At 33.8% G+C, this 17,300-nt stretch overlaps 1 protein-coding gene across 1 annotated transcript; it reads left to right on the top strand.

The window, feature by feature from the left end:
- Positions 1-2,605: 2,605 nt before the first annotated feature.
- LOC108910760 (thyroglobulin) lies at positions 2,606-15,162 on the top strand. Its single transcript, XM_018715463.2, has 9 exons — positions 2,606-2,735; positions 3,043-3,160; positions 7,035-7,154; positions 7,460-7,595; positions 8,237-8,319; positions 9,658-9,870; positions 14,517-14,688; positions 14,747-14,832; positions 14,931-15,162. The coding sequence occupies exons 1-9, from the start codon at positions 2,652-2,654 to the stop codon at positions 15,113-15,115; spliced, it is 1,197 nt and encodes a 398-aa protein (XP_018570979.1). The 5' UTR covers positions 2,606-2,651; the 3' UTR covers positions 15,116-15,162.
- The last annotated feature ends 2,138 nt before the right edge of the window (positions 15,163-17,300 follow it).

Below are 17,300 nucleotides of genomic sequence, written 5' to 3' on the forward strand. Positions count from 1 at the left end.
GTCTTTTGTGTTTGTCGGTCACGTCGGGTACGTAGTCAACGGCTTGCCTGAGGAGGGGATTGTCATGTCTAGCGGCTACGTCAAATCGTTTCTCCGCGTTTTGTCTTATTGTCTGTGTAGCGTTTGTGTATTGTAAGTCTCGTAATATGTCAGTGTTTCTTACGTACCAGGGCGCGTCGGTGGCCGTGCGGAGGGCTATGTTTTCCACAGCCTGTAATGACTTTAAGTGGCTTTTTGCCGCGTGACCCCACGCCGTGGAGGCGTAGGTTAGCTGCGGTTGAAGTACCACCTTGATAAGCGTTCGCTTATTCCTTAAACTGAGGGTGTTTCCACCTTTGAGTAAGGGATAGAGCCTAGCCCTGGTGGTCTTCGCTCGCGCCACCGTCTCCACGATGTGCGGTTTCCACGTGAGACGCTGGTCCATCGTCACGCCCAGGTATCGTGTTTGTCGATTCCAGGAGATGGGTTCCTGGGATAGTGTCAGTCTGTCAAGGTTTTGTGGGATTTTTCGTTTGGTAAAAAGGATAGCCGAACTTTTGTTGGGATTAATTTTGACTTTCCACCTGTTGCACCAGGTTTCAAGTTGGTCTAAGGAGCTTTGGAGGAGGTAGACGGAATATCTAGGATCTACGGATTGGGATGTGATTGTCAGGTCGTCGGCGTATAAGTATATGTTGGTGTTGGGGGGATGTGGGATGTCGGAGTTGTAAATGGTGTATAGGTGTGGGGACAGGACGGTGCCCTGGGGGACACCGGCCTCCATGGGACGGGTGGTGGAAAGGGAATCTTGGATTTGGATGCGGAATTTTCGGTGGTGTAGGTAGGATTTTATGAGTTTGGTAAAGGATATGGGATATTGGTTGGTGAGCATTTTCATCAGTAGGCCTTCATGCCAAACCGTATCGAAGGCCTTTGCGACGTCCAGGAAGACAGCACCAGTGTACTGTCCCCTGTTGAAGGCCGCCGTGATGTGCTCGGTAAGGCAAAGGATACCGACTATAGATCGACAGACTACGCTACCGTGGTAAACACAAAAGACCTAGACACCAACTTTTGACCTCCCCAACGACATCCACCCCTGCCCGCTAACCCTTTCTGTTTCAGAGACCGTCAGGATCAAGAAATGAAGACAACAACACACACATACACACCTCCCATACCCTCCTTACTCCTCCCCTCCCTCACTAGCCAAAGCGTATCCCAGGCTGCATAGCCGCACTACCCTACCCAACCATACCACACATAAACATGACACCACCCCCAAGGTTTACACAGACGAGCCGGCGAAGCAAGAAGAGCGCCTGAAGAAAGGGCCCTAGCCGGCGGGGCCCAGCCAGGACAAAAGGAAGTCCCACAAAGCGCCTACACCGGCCGCATTTGCGGTCGGGGTAGACGACGGATGGGGCCCACCTACGAAGGCTGTCCAGGCCTACACGAGATGAGGCAGGATAAAGAGGGATAATCCCCCTCGATCCCAAATCATTGAGGCCAATTTCTAGCCATGGAATAATGGCATCCGTGGCGATCAAATTTACATAACATTTTAAATCTATTTTTCTCCAAGAACTATTTCAGCAATGCACTTCAAAAAACACCTGCACTTTTTCAAAATCTCTATATCAACTAAATACAAATATAGAAAAAATAAGAGGCCACTTAATGTATTTTTAGGCAAGTTTTAAATCTATGTTTGTCAGGCCAATTCATGGAGAAATCAAATAAGGGTCTCTTTCTCTATAAATTATTGTCAACGCCTGAATGCGACTTTCAGAGCCATCTGTTATTCTGCTGTAGTGGAACTATGTCCTTAAGCTCAGCAAATTGTTATAATGGGTAGCTCTCTTTTTATAATGTAAAAAACAGATAAGTACCTACTTATACTTGTCCACATGGCATATCTTACGCATAAAAAACATTAATTACTTTTTTAACTATATATTTGCTATATTATAAATAATATACCCAGCAAACACAAGAATTATGCCATTAAAGTCATTGATAGCTGTAATTTTTTATTTTATTTTAATTTATTTACTCACTTTTTCTTCTCGAATTGTATGTTAAATAATATAATCTATCATCAAATAATAAAAATATAAATATAACCGAATCAAAAAACCATAGATTTGACAGGGGACTAGATACTAGAAGGATACATTATTTTATATTTTATCTCATTTTAACCTGGATGTTAAAAAAAGATGGAAAATTGGACGATAGGTATATTTCTAACTATGGCGACATCTATCATCTATAAATTTTTTACACTTTAATATTGAAAAATAATTCCAGGAAGCTGTTAGATGGCGCTATATTTTGCAGTTAAATTCGTATTAATTAATTAATACGAAATTAATCTTATTTATTTTCTTTATGGGTTAATTTTATTATTTTGGCCATAGGAAGCTCCAGTGGTTTTTTAAGAGTAATTCAAGAATAACAAAAGCGAAAAAAGAATCACTGACGTAGACATTTTTTTTTAATAATGCACCTACATTATTTACCTGAAACATTATCTTTTTCTGATTGCAATCTTACGATTTCATTCATATCGGTGTTATCGAAATCATATTCATTGTTTATCTTATCGAAAAATAAATTATTTGTTTTCGACATCTTGCGAGAACTAGGTATTCAGTTAATCATCCAACATGAAAGTATTTTATTTAATTAGTATATTTATTTTGTCTGCGAGCGCTGATGAAAGCGTTCTCTGCACTTCTTCATACTGTGATGTAAGTTAGTTCAAAATATTTAGTTTTTTAAATTTATATTTTTCTGGATAAAAGCATGTATATTTTTATCAGTTTTACCTTACTGGGTTAATATGAATCATAACTTATTATTTTTAATATATCATAAATAAATCATATTTTCAGTTTCCTTTTAATTCTGATTTGATTAATTTAAAGAACAACCCGCCACTTTTTTGCGTCTAATGTTGTTTTAGTAAATTAAATTTTAGTCCACATTTTCCTAGAAATTTTGTTTATCCCGAACTGAATATACATATTCATTAAAATAGATTCTTTTGTGTTTCAGTCTGTTGAATGTAGCGATTTACCTGCGAAATGTCAAATACAAAATGCAACGCATAACGGAATATTTTTACCTTCTCCTCAGGTGTGCAACTGTTGCAGTTATTGTTTAGAAAATCTAGGTAAGTATGTATAAGTACGTAAGTATTTATGAAAACAGAATTTGTAAATTACGTCCATATGACAAGCAGTGGCGTATAGATCTCAAAGAGAGTGTGAGGCAAATTAAAATTAAATTATCTGCAGTGTGGCCCACTAAGAACCAGGATACACTTGCTGAATGAATTACGATTATCTAGTTGGCAATCCATTGCCTGCTATGATTTTCTTTAGTAGTTTTGGGCAAAATTACTTTAGGGGTCTTACTCTTGCCTACGTAACCTTAGCATCAACCATTGAAACCCCTATAATCCCAAATTTTGTCAATTTACAACACAGATTTTTTTTATACAAACCTAAAGTTCAACGTTTTTTAAATGTTTGTTTCGGTGTACAAATCTAGAAGGTATTGGAAACACTTGAAAACAGCCAATTACTAACACTGGTGATTACATTTTGTAAATAATAAAGGCTTACAGGATCAATAATTGGCTAATTTTTCATTTTCTTTTCGGGCGTATTTAGGGCCTTCTAGATTTTAAAACTAAATCGGATAACTACTTCATGAATTTAAAAGTTTAAGTCAGTGTAAAAGAGTTATTCTGCATTATAAATAAACAAATTGGGAATAAAGTGATTTTCTCAAAAATCCCATCAAAAAAATAAAAAATCACTGCAAGTTATGAATTGATAACTGCATCATAGTAAGTGGTTAAACAGGTACATCTAGAAGGCCACTATACAGTGTGTCATTGACAGGTGAAATGAAACGACCCTTGTAAGAGACAGAAAATGTTGTGGTGTTGGTAAATGTCCCTCTAGGATTTAGCCCTTTGTTTGTAAAATCCGGTACTTAAGCCTTGGAAATTTAGAAAAATCTAATCTTATTACAAAATGTCATTTAGACAAGTTTCGTAAAATAGAAAATTGAGTATTTCTGTAATTGTTTTAATGTTCTAGGTGTAGGTCTTCTTTGATATTTTTCTTGATTTTAGGTTTTTCTCAAAGTAGGCATAGGACTCGAAAGTTATATCGAAATTAGAGCATTTTCTCATTTGTATTTATGATTTAGGCCTTTAGATCTTAAAAATCTATAGATCCATAAAATTTTCTTGAGGATAGCACACAAGGAAATTGCGAACAATTCCAACTAAAAATATTGAATAATACTATGACACAAGAAAAAATACTGCATTAAGAATAATATTTTAAAATAAACCTTAGAATTTCTCGATTCGGCTTTAGACTCCTCCCACAAAACAACTATAAAACGCGTCAAACTAGGTATATCGAAACGTATTCAGAAAACAACAAAATGATTTAAGGCAGCTTTAGAACACAAAATATGTCGGATTGCAAAAAATTCTTTAAATCCGCTGTAAAATTCTTTAAAACAATCAAAATTCATAAAAACTTTTCTTAATAACATTTTGTATCTCATAAATTAACCCAAAAATTAAAATGGGTCTCAGATATTTAAACTTTGCACAAACACTCAATTTGTGTAAATAGGTGTTATACAATTTTATTTATTTCCCTCCTTGTGAAAGAAATTCTTTCAATTTTATGCCCATACTGTACCGGGTGATTCAGTTTGGTATTCGCGGCCCCGTATCTCTTTTATTTTAACAAATAGTACAGCTATTACAAATCCTATATATTTTTAAATCGCCGCTAAAACTCTATTAAATGACATTATTAGATCGTCTCTATGGTAACATATGTCAAAATTGCTATAGTCAACTGTTTTTGTTCAAATGGCACACTATATATTTTTTTATCAATTCTGGTGGATATTTTTTTCTGCGTTCAGCTATATAAGGAAGTCTATAGTTTCATTAGAAATATTGTTAGAAAAACAGCAAAAAAGATGATCCCTACTTTCAGTAGCTTTATTCTGAAAAATGATAGCCAGCTGCGGAGACAATTGAATTTTGACGTTTCTAAATAACGGTGTGTCAAAATAATCCATCAGATAAAATTTTCGGAAAGTTAAAACTGGAATTGGCTGCAGATGGAAGTTTTCAAAAGAAAATAAGAGTTTTTAAACCCAGAAGGGCAAGAGATGAAGAACATTCGATAAAGATGTTAAATGGCCTGTTAGATCTCTGGATCTCACTCTTTCTTTGCCCTTACCTAAATGATATTGACGATCTTAAAAACGGAATAAGAGTAGAGTGTAGAGAGGGAGTGATAAACAGAGCTATCCTGTGTTTGGAAGCAAATGTAGGTCATTTTGAACATTTGAAATAAGTATTGTTTTAAATTGTTATATTATTATTGTATTAAAAATAAAATATGTTGCTTTAAAAAACATAGTAGCTTGTTTCCGCAGCTGGCTATCATTTTTCAAAATAAAGATAAGAAATATAGGGTTCATCTTTTCTGCTGTTTTTCTAACAATATTTCTAATGAAACTATAGACTTCCTTATATTGCTGAACGCAGAAAAAAAATATCTTCCAGAATTGATAAAAAAATATATAGTGTGCCGTTTGAACAAAAACAGTTGACTGTAGCAATTTTGACATATGTTACCATGGAGACGATCTAATAATGTCATTTAATAGAGTTTGAACGGCAATTTAAAAATATATAGGTTTTGTTATAGCTATTTGTTAAAATAAAAGAGATACTGAATCACCCGATATACAGGGTGTCTCATAATTTGCTGCCAACCCTGAACAGGCCGATTCTATGATCAAAACTAAGTAAAAAAGTTCATGCTTCCTAAGGGCACAGGGACCCTTTGAAGAGGGAGGAATGGAAATCATTTTTTTGCAATATCTCTCAATCGCGTTGTGATAAATGAATGAAATTTGGTATACACAGCTAAATTTTGATGAGCAATTTGATGGACTAATCCATTTATTTCCACAAGGTCCATTGGGGTGGGTACGGGGGGGCCCTTGGTACTTTGCGTGTGTAACTTTTTCATCTTTGACTTTTTAACAAATTGGACAGCAAATTCCGTTTTCCCGAACTGTTTTACGTTAAAAAGGTACTCTTGTTTCAAATCGTTATCTTTAACGGTTTCTGAGAAAATCGCTCTTGAATTAATCCCACTTTGGTCAATTTCATAGTAATTTAAACAAAAAAAATTTTTTTGTTTAAATTTAATCTAATTTTAATAAAAAAATAATAATAAAAAATTAAATTAAATAAAAATTAATCCTTTAAATGGAAAAGAGAGGAAAGGAAAATTATTATTATTTTTTTTTGTTTAAATTACTATGAAATTGACCAAAGTGGGATTAATTCAAGAGCGATTTTCTCAGAAACCGTTAAAGATAACGATTTGAAACAAGAGTACCTTTTTAACGTAAAACAGTTCGGGAAAACGGAATTTGCTGTCCAATTTGTTAAAAAGTCAAAGATGAAAAAGTTACACACGCAAAGTACCAAGGGCCCCCCCGTACCCACCCCAATGGACCTTGTGGAAATAAATGGATTAGTCCATCAAATTGCTCATCAAAATTTAGCTGTGTATACCAAATTTCATTCATTTATCACAACGCGATTGAGAGATATTGCAAAAAAATGATTTCCATTCCTCCCTCTTCAATGGGTCCCTGTGCCCTTAGGAAGCATTTCCGGACCCATGTTCATATGAACTTTTTTACTTAGTTTTGATCATAGAATCGGCCTGTTCAGGGTTGGCAGCTAATTATGAGACACCCTGTATTAAGTATAATATTTTAGAGAAATAGGTACTTAAAGAAAAAATTGAGTGGTCCATACCACTGTTTGATCATTACAATACAACGACTCTCTTAAATATAAACAGTAATTTATTTCTTCGTTCTTTTTATTATAGTTTTTAATGCATTATGCTGTTTGTTGATTTTATTTGATATGTACTAAAAATAAAAATTAATACCTATATCAATATTTTTAGATGAAGGCGACAAATGCAGTACCGGAAATCCATCTAGCCCTTCACACACAACTATTTGTGGACCAGGATTGTATTGCTCATTAAGAGCAAATAGCGATTTCGATGGATTTTGCACTAGAAGTATGTTAGTTACAACATTTAGGCACTCCCAAGGCAAACAGTTTAACTGGGATATATCATTTTTTGTTAAGAAAATCCCAAGCCCTGTTTGTTTGCGAAGCGAAATCTGCAATGATTTCAATTCTGTAAAATCCAGTAAACCCTGGAAATTTAGAAAAGTCCGATATTTTTTTCAAAAGTAAAGCGCAATTTTTGCGTAAGTTACAATAAAATATTGTTTAGAAATGTTTCCCAGAATAAAAAACTGAACACATTATGCAAAATTTAAGCGGATAAATACACCTACCTAATTTTTTCTGTTTAAGTGGCCTCACCGTGCCATCAACTGCAAGACGATTACGACAACAAACGATTAAATGGAACCTTAGGATCCATGGAAACTAGACAGACATGTGACGATGATGGGACATTTTCTTCTTACAAATGTATTCCAGGGCAAACGTAAATATACATACGTATCTCAATAGGTATTCTTAAACCGGCTCCACATTTGTGTAAACCAATATTCTTTACACATAATCGATTATGATTATTTAAAACCGGAGCTAAACTGATTTTTCAGAGCCTTTGATTCCAACTCCTTGCGTAGACAAACATTTTATGAATATGACGAATATTAGTGAATGTTCAGAGACCGGTTTTCTGTAAGCACTTTTCAACTTTTCACTTTTCTGGCTATTTTCTGTTTTCATAAATGAAAAGTGAAAAGTTGAAAAGTACTTTAAAAAAATAAGCCCGAGATCTGCTTTAGCAGTTTGTCCGCACATACAGTCTAACTAATTGTGTTGTCTCTCAAATTTTCAAATATTATTCGAAAGTTTAACACTATTTGCACCTATCTTCTACCAATATGTACACCAATTTGCACCAATTGTCTAAATTTTCATATGTGTATTACACGGAAATGTTAAATATAACTTCGTTGCCCTTGAAAAGTGAAAAGTGAAAAGGAGTTAAATTTTAAATATCCAAAAATCAATTAATCAAATTGGTGACTATTCTCGTATAACATCAGTTCTCACAATAATATTTATGAGTACAGTTGCCACCACAAAAATATTTAAATCAATTTTTTGCCGTAGATGCTACTGTGTGAATAAAGAAGGTAGTAGAATTTTCGGGGATCGTGATTTTACTGGGCTTCCTTCGTTTCACATGCAATGTGGTAAGTTTCCTAAAAACATATTTCATCCATTTTAGATACAAATGTAACATTAGTTATTTACACCATAAAGGAGGTACCTAAGTATTATTTACCAGTCGAGGACGATTTTGCGCCCGAGCGGAGCGAGAGCTGGCAATAGAGTCCGAGATTGGTAAATTATACTTAACTGCAGCGTGGTGTATAACATTCTATCTGCTCCCACAGTTCTATATGGTTCATGAAATAAAGGTTACATATACTCCGCGGTAGAAATTATATAGAGTGACTCATACATAATATAAAAACACTATTACCAGAATGCGTATAAAATATAAAATGATTTTTATACGGTTCAATATTATTTATCTTTGTGCCGCTCGCTACGCACATCGATAGAATCTATAATTGTCTATAGACTGAGTTACACTGAACGTCGATCTATATTCTATCTCTGTCTTTTGCACTTGGTAGTGCATAGGGAAATGCTTTTTTAGTAAGTGTAAACGGACTTGATTTACCCGTCCTGATAAACGTCATAGCATAAGCGTAGACGAGGGGTCTAATTCCATGGCTATAATAAATTTATAAATTAAAAAAACACAACTTGGACGTTTTAAAATGCTGTAATAATTAAAATGGATCAAAGTGCCGGTTATAGCAAACCGTAAAAAAATATTAGATGTTATGTTTTATTTTTTTTTTCAATATTTTCTATATCTTGTTGCCTTTTACGCAGACACGCCAATGGATTTTCGTTTCCAGCACGCTTCATCCCCCTTACTAGCCCAAAAGCTAGCGATGAGTCACTCTCTATAATTTCGACCGCGGAGTATAGGTTTTATTTTTTGACATTTTTATGGAGCGGTCAAATCATTTTGAGAAAAATGTGACAAATACGCGAGGCGAATAATTATCCAGATTTTATAAATGTTACTAAATGTAATAACTGTACAATTACTATAAATATTCATTCATAATAATTAATAAAATGTAATGTTCATCAAATGTTTCTATTTACTTGTTCATGCATTTATACCTAACTCGAAATCGCTTTTTTTCCTAGGGAGGTAAGTTACCTCACTTACCTCCCGTTGTTCATAGCAACTTCCACTTCTATGGTAAAATCCACTTACCTCCTTAAAAACAATGTATTAATAGTCTATTTACTATAGTGGGAGCAGATAAAATTTATTAATTTGTATTATCAACAGCGTGAAAGTTGTAAAATAAAGAAAATAATCATATAAAGGTAAAGCGATTTTAGTATGAAGTTCATGCATCTCGGTTTAAATATTGATTTTTCTTAATTGAACATGAATAGTTACTACTTATTTTTATCTCATATTAACTATCCCTTAGGTTGCTCAAGAGACTACTACGAGGCTGTAGAAATCACAGGAAAAGAGCTGGGACCCAGCGAATTTTTTCGATGCTCCCCCACTGGAGATTATGATACGATTCAATGCATTGGCGATCAATGTCTATGTGTAGATGCAGAAGATGGGGCTCCCACTTACCCTAACGATGCCTTAGTTAACATGACGCTGTTATCCAACGAAACCCTGCGTTGTTGTAAGTTATCTTAACCCGGCTTCACGCTTGCGTCGACAAATATTCATGAATACGACGAATAATTAGGAATTCGACGAATATTTAGGAATTCGACGAATATTTAGGAATTCGACGAATATTTACTAATTAGACGAATATTTATGAATTCGACGAATATTCATAAATTCGACGAATATTGTTTTTCCAAAGCAGTCTATAAATACATAATTAAAATAATCTGATAACGTCATTAGAGACATGGTTATTTGCGTAGAGAAATAATTGCGAATACTATGAATATTCGTAGGGAATGTTAATATTTGGCTTAGCAGTCTGTTTACACAAATCGCTTACTTGAAATAATACGGAATAATTAAATAAGCTCACAATGTATGACGATCCTTTAAAAAACAATGCTTAAAAAATTATTTTATTTATAAACAAAAAATATATATTTGTGTCCTTTGACGGGTGTTGATTTACGACTTAAAACGGATTATATAATTCATTAGAAATTTAGCCAATAGCAATTACAAATTTTACGTAGTTACTATGTATTGATAAGCGATTATACTCTTGACGACGTGGTATAACCGTTTTGGTGTTTCGCCTCCTCCAACAATGTGAACTATGTCATGGTAACGATAGTTTTAACATTTGTCAATAAACGTCAAAAAAAAAATGGAACGCTTCGGTTCAAGCTCTGAATTATATAATCGTATCGAATGCCACTCGAGCAAACGAAAATATTCGATTATACTAACCTCCTCACTCGATGTATATCCTTAAAACACCACTACGATGTCGTGGTGTTTCGCAGAATACGTCTCGTGACTCGGAAGTATAATCGAATATTTTCTATGCTCTTGTGATATTATAACTGAAACTATTTGTGTTCATCCAAATATCGCCATCCACACATGCGTCAAATATTCGTGTACGAACAGTTCATACGTAGAGCTGGGGTAATTAAATGTTCTGCTATGATGATTTCTCTTTTACAAACAGCAAATTTCAATAAGGAAGTCATTTGAAGGACTGTAATCTAGAAAAATGCATGAAATCGCATATTAACTGCTTAAAAACCACCGGATATTATAACTCTACCCTAGTATATCAATTTATTTAGAAAATCCACAATGTAACACTTTATTATTTATTTGTGGTTATTAGAAAACATATTAATTTTTTCAATTTATATAACTTGGAACTAATTTCATTCATATATTAACATTATACAGGGTGATACATTAACAACAGGAAATCCGAAAGGCGAAGATAGTACATGTGAAATGGTGACCGCGCGCCATTATTCCATGGCTAGAAATTGGCCTCAATGATTTGGGATCGAGGGGGATTATCCCTCTTTATCCTGCCTCATCTCGTGTAGGCCTGGACAGCCTTCGTAGGTGGGCCCCANTTATATCGTTCAGATTGTGTGTTATTAGTCTCACCATGATATAAAGACTGGAAGATATGATATTCTCGTGAACTAAAATCGGTTCGTTGAGCGCATGACGTCACGTGGAGAGTGATTTATGTGGTTGATAAATAAAATTATTTGTGCATTCTGATTCATACATTAAAAATACTTACACTGGAAAAACTTTATTCAAATAATTTCGATACTTCATATTTACTAATGTATCCGTAAAAAAAAAATATTAAATATCAACAATAATTTGAAAATAATGAATAACAATTTGGCGTTTCGAAATAGTTCATCATTACCTTTTGGATTTTTTTAAGAAATTTATTTTAATAATTTAAATAAAAAGCCCACCATTTGGAAGAAACATATGAATGATATTTTTGCATTTGACCTTACACATTAAAGATTTCAATATTTTTCTGGATTCTGGACAAAATTACATTTCTTTAGAAATGCGTGTTTACAGCAAACCAGCTGACACTAAGAGATATCAATTTTAATTTGAATCATTATATTGATATACAAACAGATATAATTATGTAAATGTTTACATAATAGAGAAAAACTTTTTCAAAAGATAATTATTAATAATGAATTGAAATTTATTTAAAAAAATTGCTAATAAACGATCAGCACCCCGGGAATTTTGAAGGTAAAACAAATTTTATTAAACTACGAAGAGAAATTACATCCGCAATAAAATTAAGGAAAATAGGTAACAAATTTGACATTAGAACATTTTTCAGGTAACTGGTACTTATGGATTTTTTGGTTAAAGATGCACAAAAATTAGTAACCCAAATTCAAAATTTTATATTTATAGCACACCTTGTGAATTACATTAATTGTGATTACATTGGAAAGATTACACTAAAAAAGGGAATTTGAGGAATCAAAAATTTACGCACACTTGGGTGCACGGTCATATAATTCAGTGGAGTCAAATTTTGAAGAAGAAAAATAAAATCGTTAAAAGAAAATTAAAATTTTATTGGTGAAAGATGTATTTCAAATTACTGTGAATTTAGACCCTTGTTAGCTTACATATAAAAGAAAAAGTAAGTAATAATAGAATAAACAACATATTGCATCTATAGCTATGGAAACAGGAAAAAGTTATAGAAAAGTTGAATACAGGGTGATTCACAACTTATCAAAAAAATTTAGGAATATATGTGTCATGAAAACTGAAGTCAATATGGTAAAAACAAATTTTGTAAAATCCTTATAGTTTTCGAGAAAAAAATTATTGTAGTATTTTCCACCTTTAGCCTCTCGCTGTGCGCAAAGCGCTCTTTCTTTCTTTCTCTCTCTCTCTCTCTCTCTCCACGTGGGCTCCAGGCGATTCCGAATACTGAAATTCGATTTTAGTATTAATGTTTTTGCGTAGTGTTTACGTTAGTTTTTCTAGTGTCAAAAATAGCTTACGTGTATAGCAACTCAGAGTTGATGGATATCGTTTTAATTTATGGTGAAGCGAGACAACATTAGTGTTATGGTGAAGCAAGACAACATTTGTGTTAATTCGTAGAAACTGGGTAAAACGGGCACAAATGTGTTTACACGTCGGTAGACAAAATTTTGAACAGTTGTTATAATATCACGTATGTGAAAGTATTTTATTAATTAAAACCACAAATTAATCTTATTAATTAATAATAACAACAGAGGCAAAAGCAATTGAATTTGCTGATATAAAATAGGTGTCATAAAATTTTATTTATTTCTTCCCTTCGGAAAGAAATTCTTTAAATTTTTTATCCGTTAATTTTTTTCTACTTTGCCGCCATGTCAGTCGCCGATATGTGCTTTGCCTTTCGCAAGGTCAGGTTTTACAGTGGACCAGTTTCTAGTGCTATAAGTGTATTTCCCAATCATTATCGAAGTGTCCTTTTTGATTTTTTTTTACAAAATTGTATTTATAAGAGATAGATCAATCACAAATACACACAATACAGATATAAAATTTACACCAAGTTATAAAGGTAGGTTAGCATTTTTAACGGACAATATCCACAAATCCCTATTTACTCTCCACGTGACGTCATAACATCGCGGCGGGTATGCGCAATATCATATCTCTTAATCCTTTTATCGTGATGTCTCACCTCTAACATCAGATGTGGGAAAGCTCCCCCTATAAAGGAGAAATGACCAAAAAAATTTTTTTGTTATGAGTGCATTTAAAACGATAAACAAAAAGATAATTTTTATCGCACAAGGAGATTGAGGAATCAAAGAAAATATATGTAGTTGTCCAGTTAGAAAAAAACAGTTAAATTTGCAGTAAGTAAGCTTGTAATGTAATTCCATATTTAGACTGAATTGCAAAGCGTTTAAAAGTATTTACTTTATAGTCTGTTTAGAAATGAAANCCTGACTACGTTGGCAGCGATTTGAATTCTTGCCAAAACTCTTCACGCGATTCAATAGATTTTTTGTAAACTATATCTTTCGAAACCAAATAGAAGAATCGAGAGGATTGAAGTCCGGACTTCTGGGTGGCCAAGCAAAATTGCTTCCACGGCTAATCTAACGATTTTTAAAAACTACACCTATCTACATGTCTCTTCTTAAATAAAGTGGAACTTCTTCAAGCCATTCGGCCAAATTTTGTTGAAGAAAATTTCAATACAGTTGGTTACTTAAATTGGGAGGAAGTTCAAAAGGTCCAACAAGAAAATTGGCAATTACATCTCACCAAACATTCAGCTTTCACACCATGCGAATTCCCATAATCCCAAAAATAATTATTTCGTCAGTAAATCTCTCCACGGCGAGTAAACGTGACTCATCAGTAAATAAGATTTTCTCCAAAAAAGTAGGATAGTTGGTTTCCTGTTTTTGTAGAAAATGGACAAAATGTAAACGGACAGGAAGATCTTTTGTACGGGACTAAAATGAAATGGATATAATTTCTCCTTAGGCTGACTAATGCGCGTTGCTGTACATAAAAGACGAGTACTCATACCTGAATTTCCGGTCTTTCTAATCAAAACTTCCTCTTCCTGCTCAACCAAAATACTTTTTGGGGCGCTGTTATTACATTTCGGACCGAAAGATCCTCTTTCGCCTAAGCGATTGTACAAATAGTATTTGATTTCGGATTTCCCATTGTTATTGAATCACCTTGTATATTTACTGATTAGCTAAAATCTGCCGTTAGAAATAGTACCTATCTAAAATTTTTTCTTAAACATAGTATATTGTCAATAATTCCGTTTTTAATTGTTAGTTTCTGGAGAGGAAGACGGCGTATTCTACAAAAAGTGCGAGGAAGAGTACGTAGCAATATTAGAAGAAGTTAATATGTACAAAGATGATGGATTCGACCTGGTATTTTCCTACACTTTCCCAAAATGCGATCTGGACGGCAGTTACCAAGCCGTGCAGGAAAATTCGACTCAGTAAGCTCATGCCTAACATATTTTTGACTCTCTTTACCGCTTATAATGTACTTTTTAGCAAAATATGCGTAGACAAAGAAGGAAGCGTTCTTACCGCCGTGGACAAGATAGAAAATAAAACTTTAGCGGATGCAATGGACTGCAGTAAGCTTTTAGCGTTAATAAATTTTGTGTAGTGCCTTTTTACTAAACATTATCTTGAATAAGTTAGTCACAAGTGACTTAAATTATGTTCTTTTCAGACTGTTTGAGGGCAAACCTCATAATCACATCCGTGGAGAAACCTACATGTGAAGTGAATGGAAATTATTCTCCAATACAATGCAGAAGAGGAACATGCAGATGCGTCGATAACAATGGAAACCAAGTTTGCAAAAGCTCTGCGTGTGAAGTAGCAGAAATAGACAGAGATACTTTGAAATGTTGATATACTACAGTTAATTTAAAACATAATAAATTGGAATTTATAACTTATATTTATCATAAACTTTTTACAAATCATATGTTATTATGCGTCTGTACACGATAGTTACATGACTATATTAAACAGTCCGTTTTTATCTGTTTTTTTTTTAGAGATAACCATCTTTGTGTTTAAAACAGCCTGGTTTCAAGTTTTATATCGTTCAGATTGTTTGTTATTAGTCTCACCATGATATAAAGACTGGAAGATATGATATTCTCGTGAACTAAAATCGGTTCGTTGAGCGCATGACGTCACGTGGAGAGTGATTTATGTGGTTGATAAATAAAATTATTTGTGCATTCTGATTCATACATTAAAAATACTTACACTGGAAAAACTTTATTCAAATAATTTCGATACTTCATATTTACTAATGTATCCGTAAAAAAAAAATATTAAATATCAACAATAATTTGAAAATAATGAATAACAATTTGGCGTTTCGAAATAGTTCATCATTACCTTTTGGATTTTTTTAAGAAATTTATTTTAATAATTTAAATAAAAAGCCCACCATTTGGAAGAAACATATGAATGATATTTTTGCATTTGACCTTACATATTAAAGATTTAAATATTTTTACAGCAAATCAGCTAACACTAAGAGATATCAATTTTAATTTGAATCATTATATTGATATACAAACAGATATAATTATACACTGAGCTCGTAAAGTTTGGAATAAATTCGATAAATCGTTATTGAAGGGTTTTGACAGGAAATCCTCGGACACGTCAACTTTAGTTTGTAAAATGTGACTTTTTTCAGCCATCGACTTTTTTTTTGTTTTGTTTGTTTTTGAGCTATGACGTCATCGGCAATTTTTTTAAATGGCAACCCATATTTTTTTCCACGGATTTCGATAGAGCACATTTTTCTGAGTACGAATATGTCAAAAACGTATGACCTTCAAGATGGAAGTTTTCGAGATAATAGACAGTTTAAGTTGATTGTAGATGATCATGATATTAATTTGAGCATGCGCAACGGTCAAATTCTACGTATACGTTATGTCCGATACATAACTTAAACTGTCTATTAGGTTCCAAAGTTTCAAGGATGTACCATATACAAGGTATCGAGTGGGTCAAGTTTTTTAATAGCTTATCGAACATTTTGAGAGATTTTAGGAGCAATTTGTTTAATTTTTTAAGTAATAATCAACAACAATTTTAACAAATAAAAAAAGGTTTCTGTGCAAATGATAAATAATTAAAGTAAACAAGAAAATCAGAGGAAATTTTCAAAGTGACCTCCATTCACTTCTTGGCAATATCCCATTCGCCACTGAAACTCCTGCAGAACCTTATGAAGAATATCTGGTTGAATGGCTCGAATTTCATTGCGAATTCTGTCCTTTAATTCTTCAATGGTATTTGGTCTATTGAAGTAGACTTTGCTCTTTAAATAGCCCCATAAAAAGTAGTCTAGGGGAGTGAGATCCGGAGATCTAGGGGGCCATTCGATAGTTCCTCTTCGACCAATCCAACGGTTAGCAAATATTTGGTTTAAATAGTTGCGAACGATCACTGCAAAATGAGGAGGTGCACCGTCTTGTTGGTACCATATCGTGTTATTGGGCAGATCGGGATCTACGTCATTTGGGTAAAGCACCGCAAGTGCAGGGACTAAAACGTCTCTTAAAAATTCAAAATATTTTTCACCTGTTAATGCGCCTTCAATGAAAAATGGACCCAAAATGCGGTTAGCAACAAGGCCAGCCCAAACGTTAACTTTTTGTGGAAACTGACTACGAGTTTCCATTTTCCAGTGTGGATTTTCAGGAGACCAATATCTACAGTTTTGCCGGTTTACTGTGCCGTCGAGATAAAAGGTAGCCTCATCAGAAAAAATAATATTGCGTAAGAATCCGTCGTCATCAATCAGGCGTTGCAACATGGTTTCACAAAACTGTAACCTACGGTCAGGATCATCTTCGTTTAATTGTTGGACCAAAACCACTTTATACGGATGCCATTTGTACAATTTCAAATATTTTAAGACGGAGCTTTGAACTATTCCGTTGTTTGCCGCCACTTGGCGGGTGGGTAAATGGGGATTTTCTTGAAGCTCTAGTAGAACATTCAATTTAACATCTTCTTGTACTGGTGGACGACCCGTTCTAGGGCGATCTCTCGCATGACC

The sequence above is a fragment of the Anoplophora glabripennis genome, unplaced genomic scaffold (genome assembly GCF_000390285.2).
Source record: "Anoplophora glabripennis isolate ALB-LARVAE unplaced genomic scaffold, Agla_2.0 scaffold402, whole genome shotgun sequence".
In the NCBI taxonomy this organism is placed as follows: domain Eukaryota; kingdom Metazoa; phylum Arthropoda; class Insecta; order Coleoptera; family Cerambycidae; genus Anoplophora; species Anoplophora glabripennis.

Coding starts and splice junctions, on each gene's coding strand:
- LOC108910760 (XM_018715463.2), top strand. CDS start 2,652: ATGAAAGTATTTTATTTAATTAGTATATTTATTTTGTCTGCGAGCGCT. Junction 2,736..3,042: donor GCACTTCTTCATACTGTGAT/GTAAGTTAGTTC, acceptor TTTGTGTTTCAG/TCTGTTGAATGTAGCGATTT. Junction 8,320..9,657: donor TTCGTTTCACATGCAATGTG/GTAAGTTTCCTA, acceptor ACTATCCCTTAG/GTTGCTCAAGAGACTACTAC.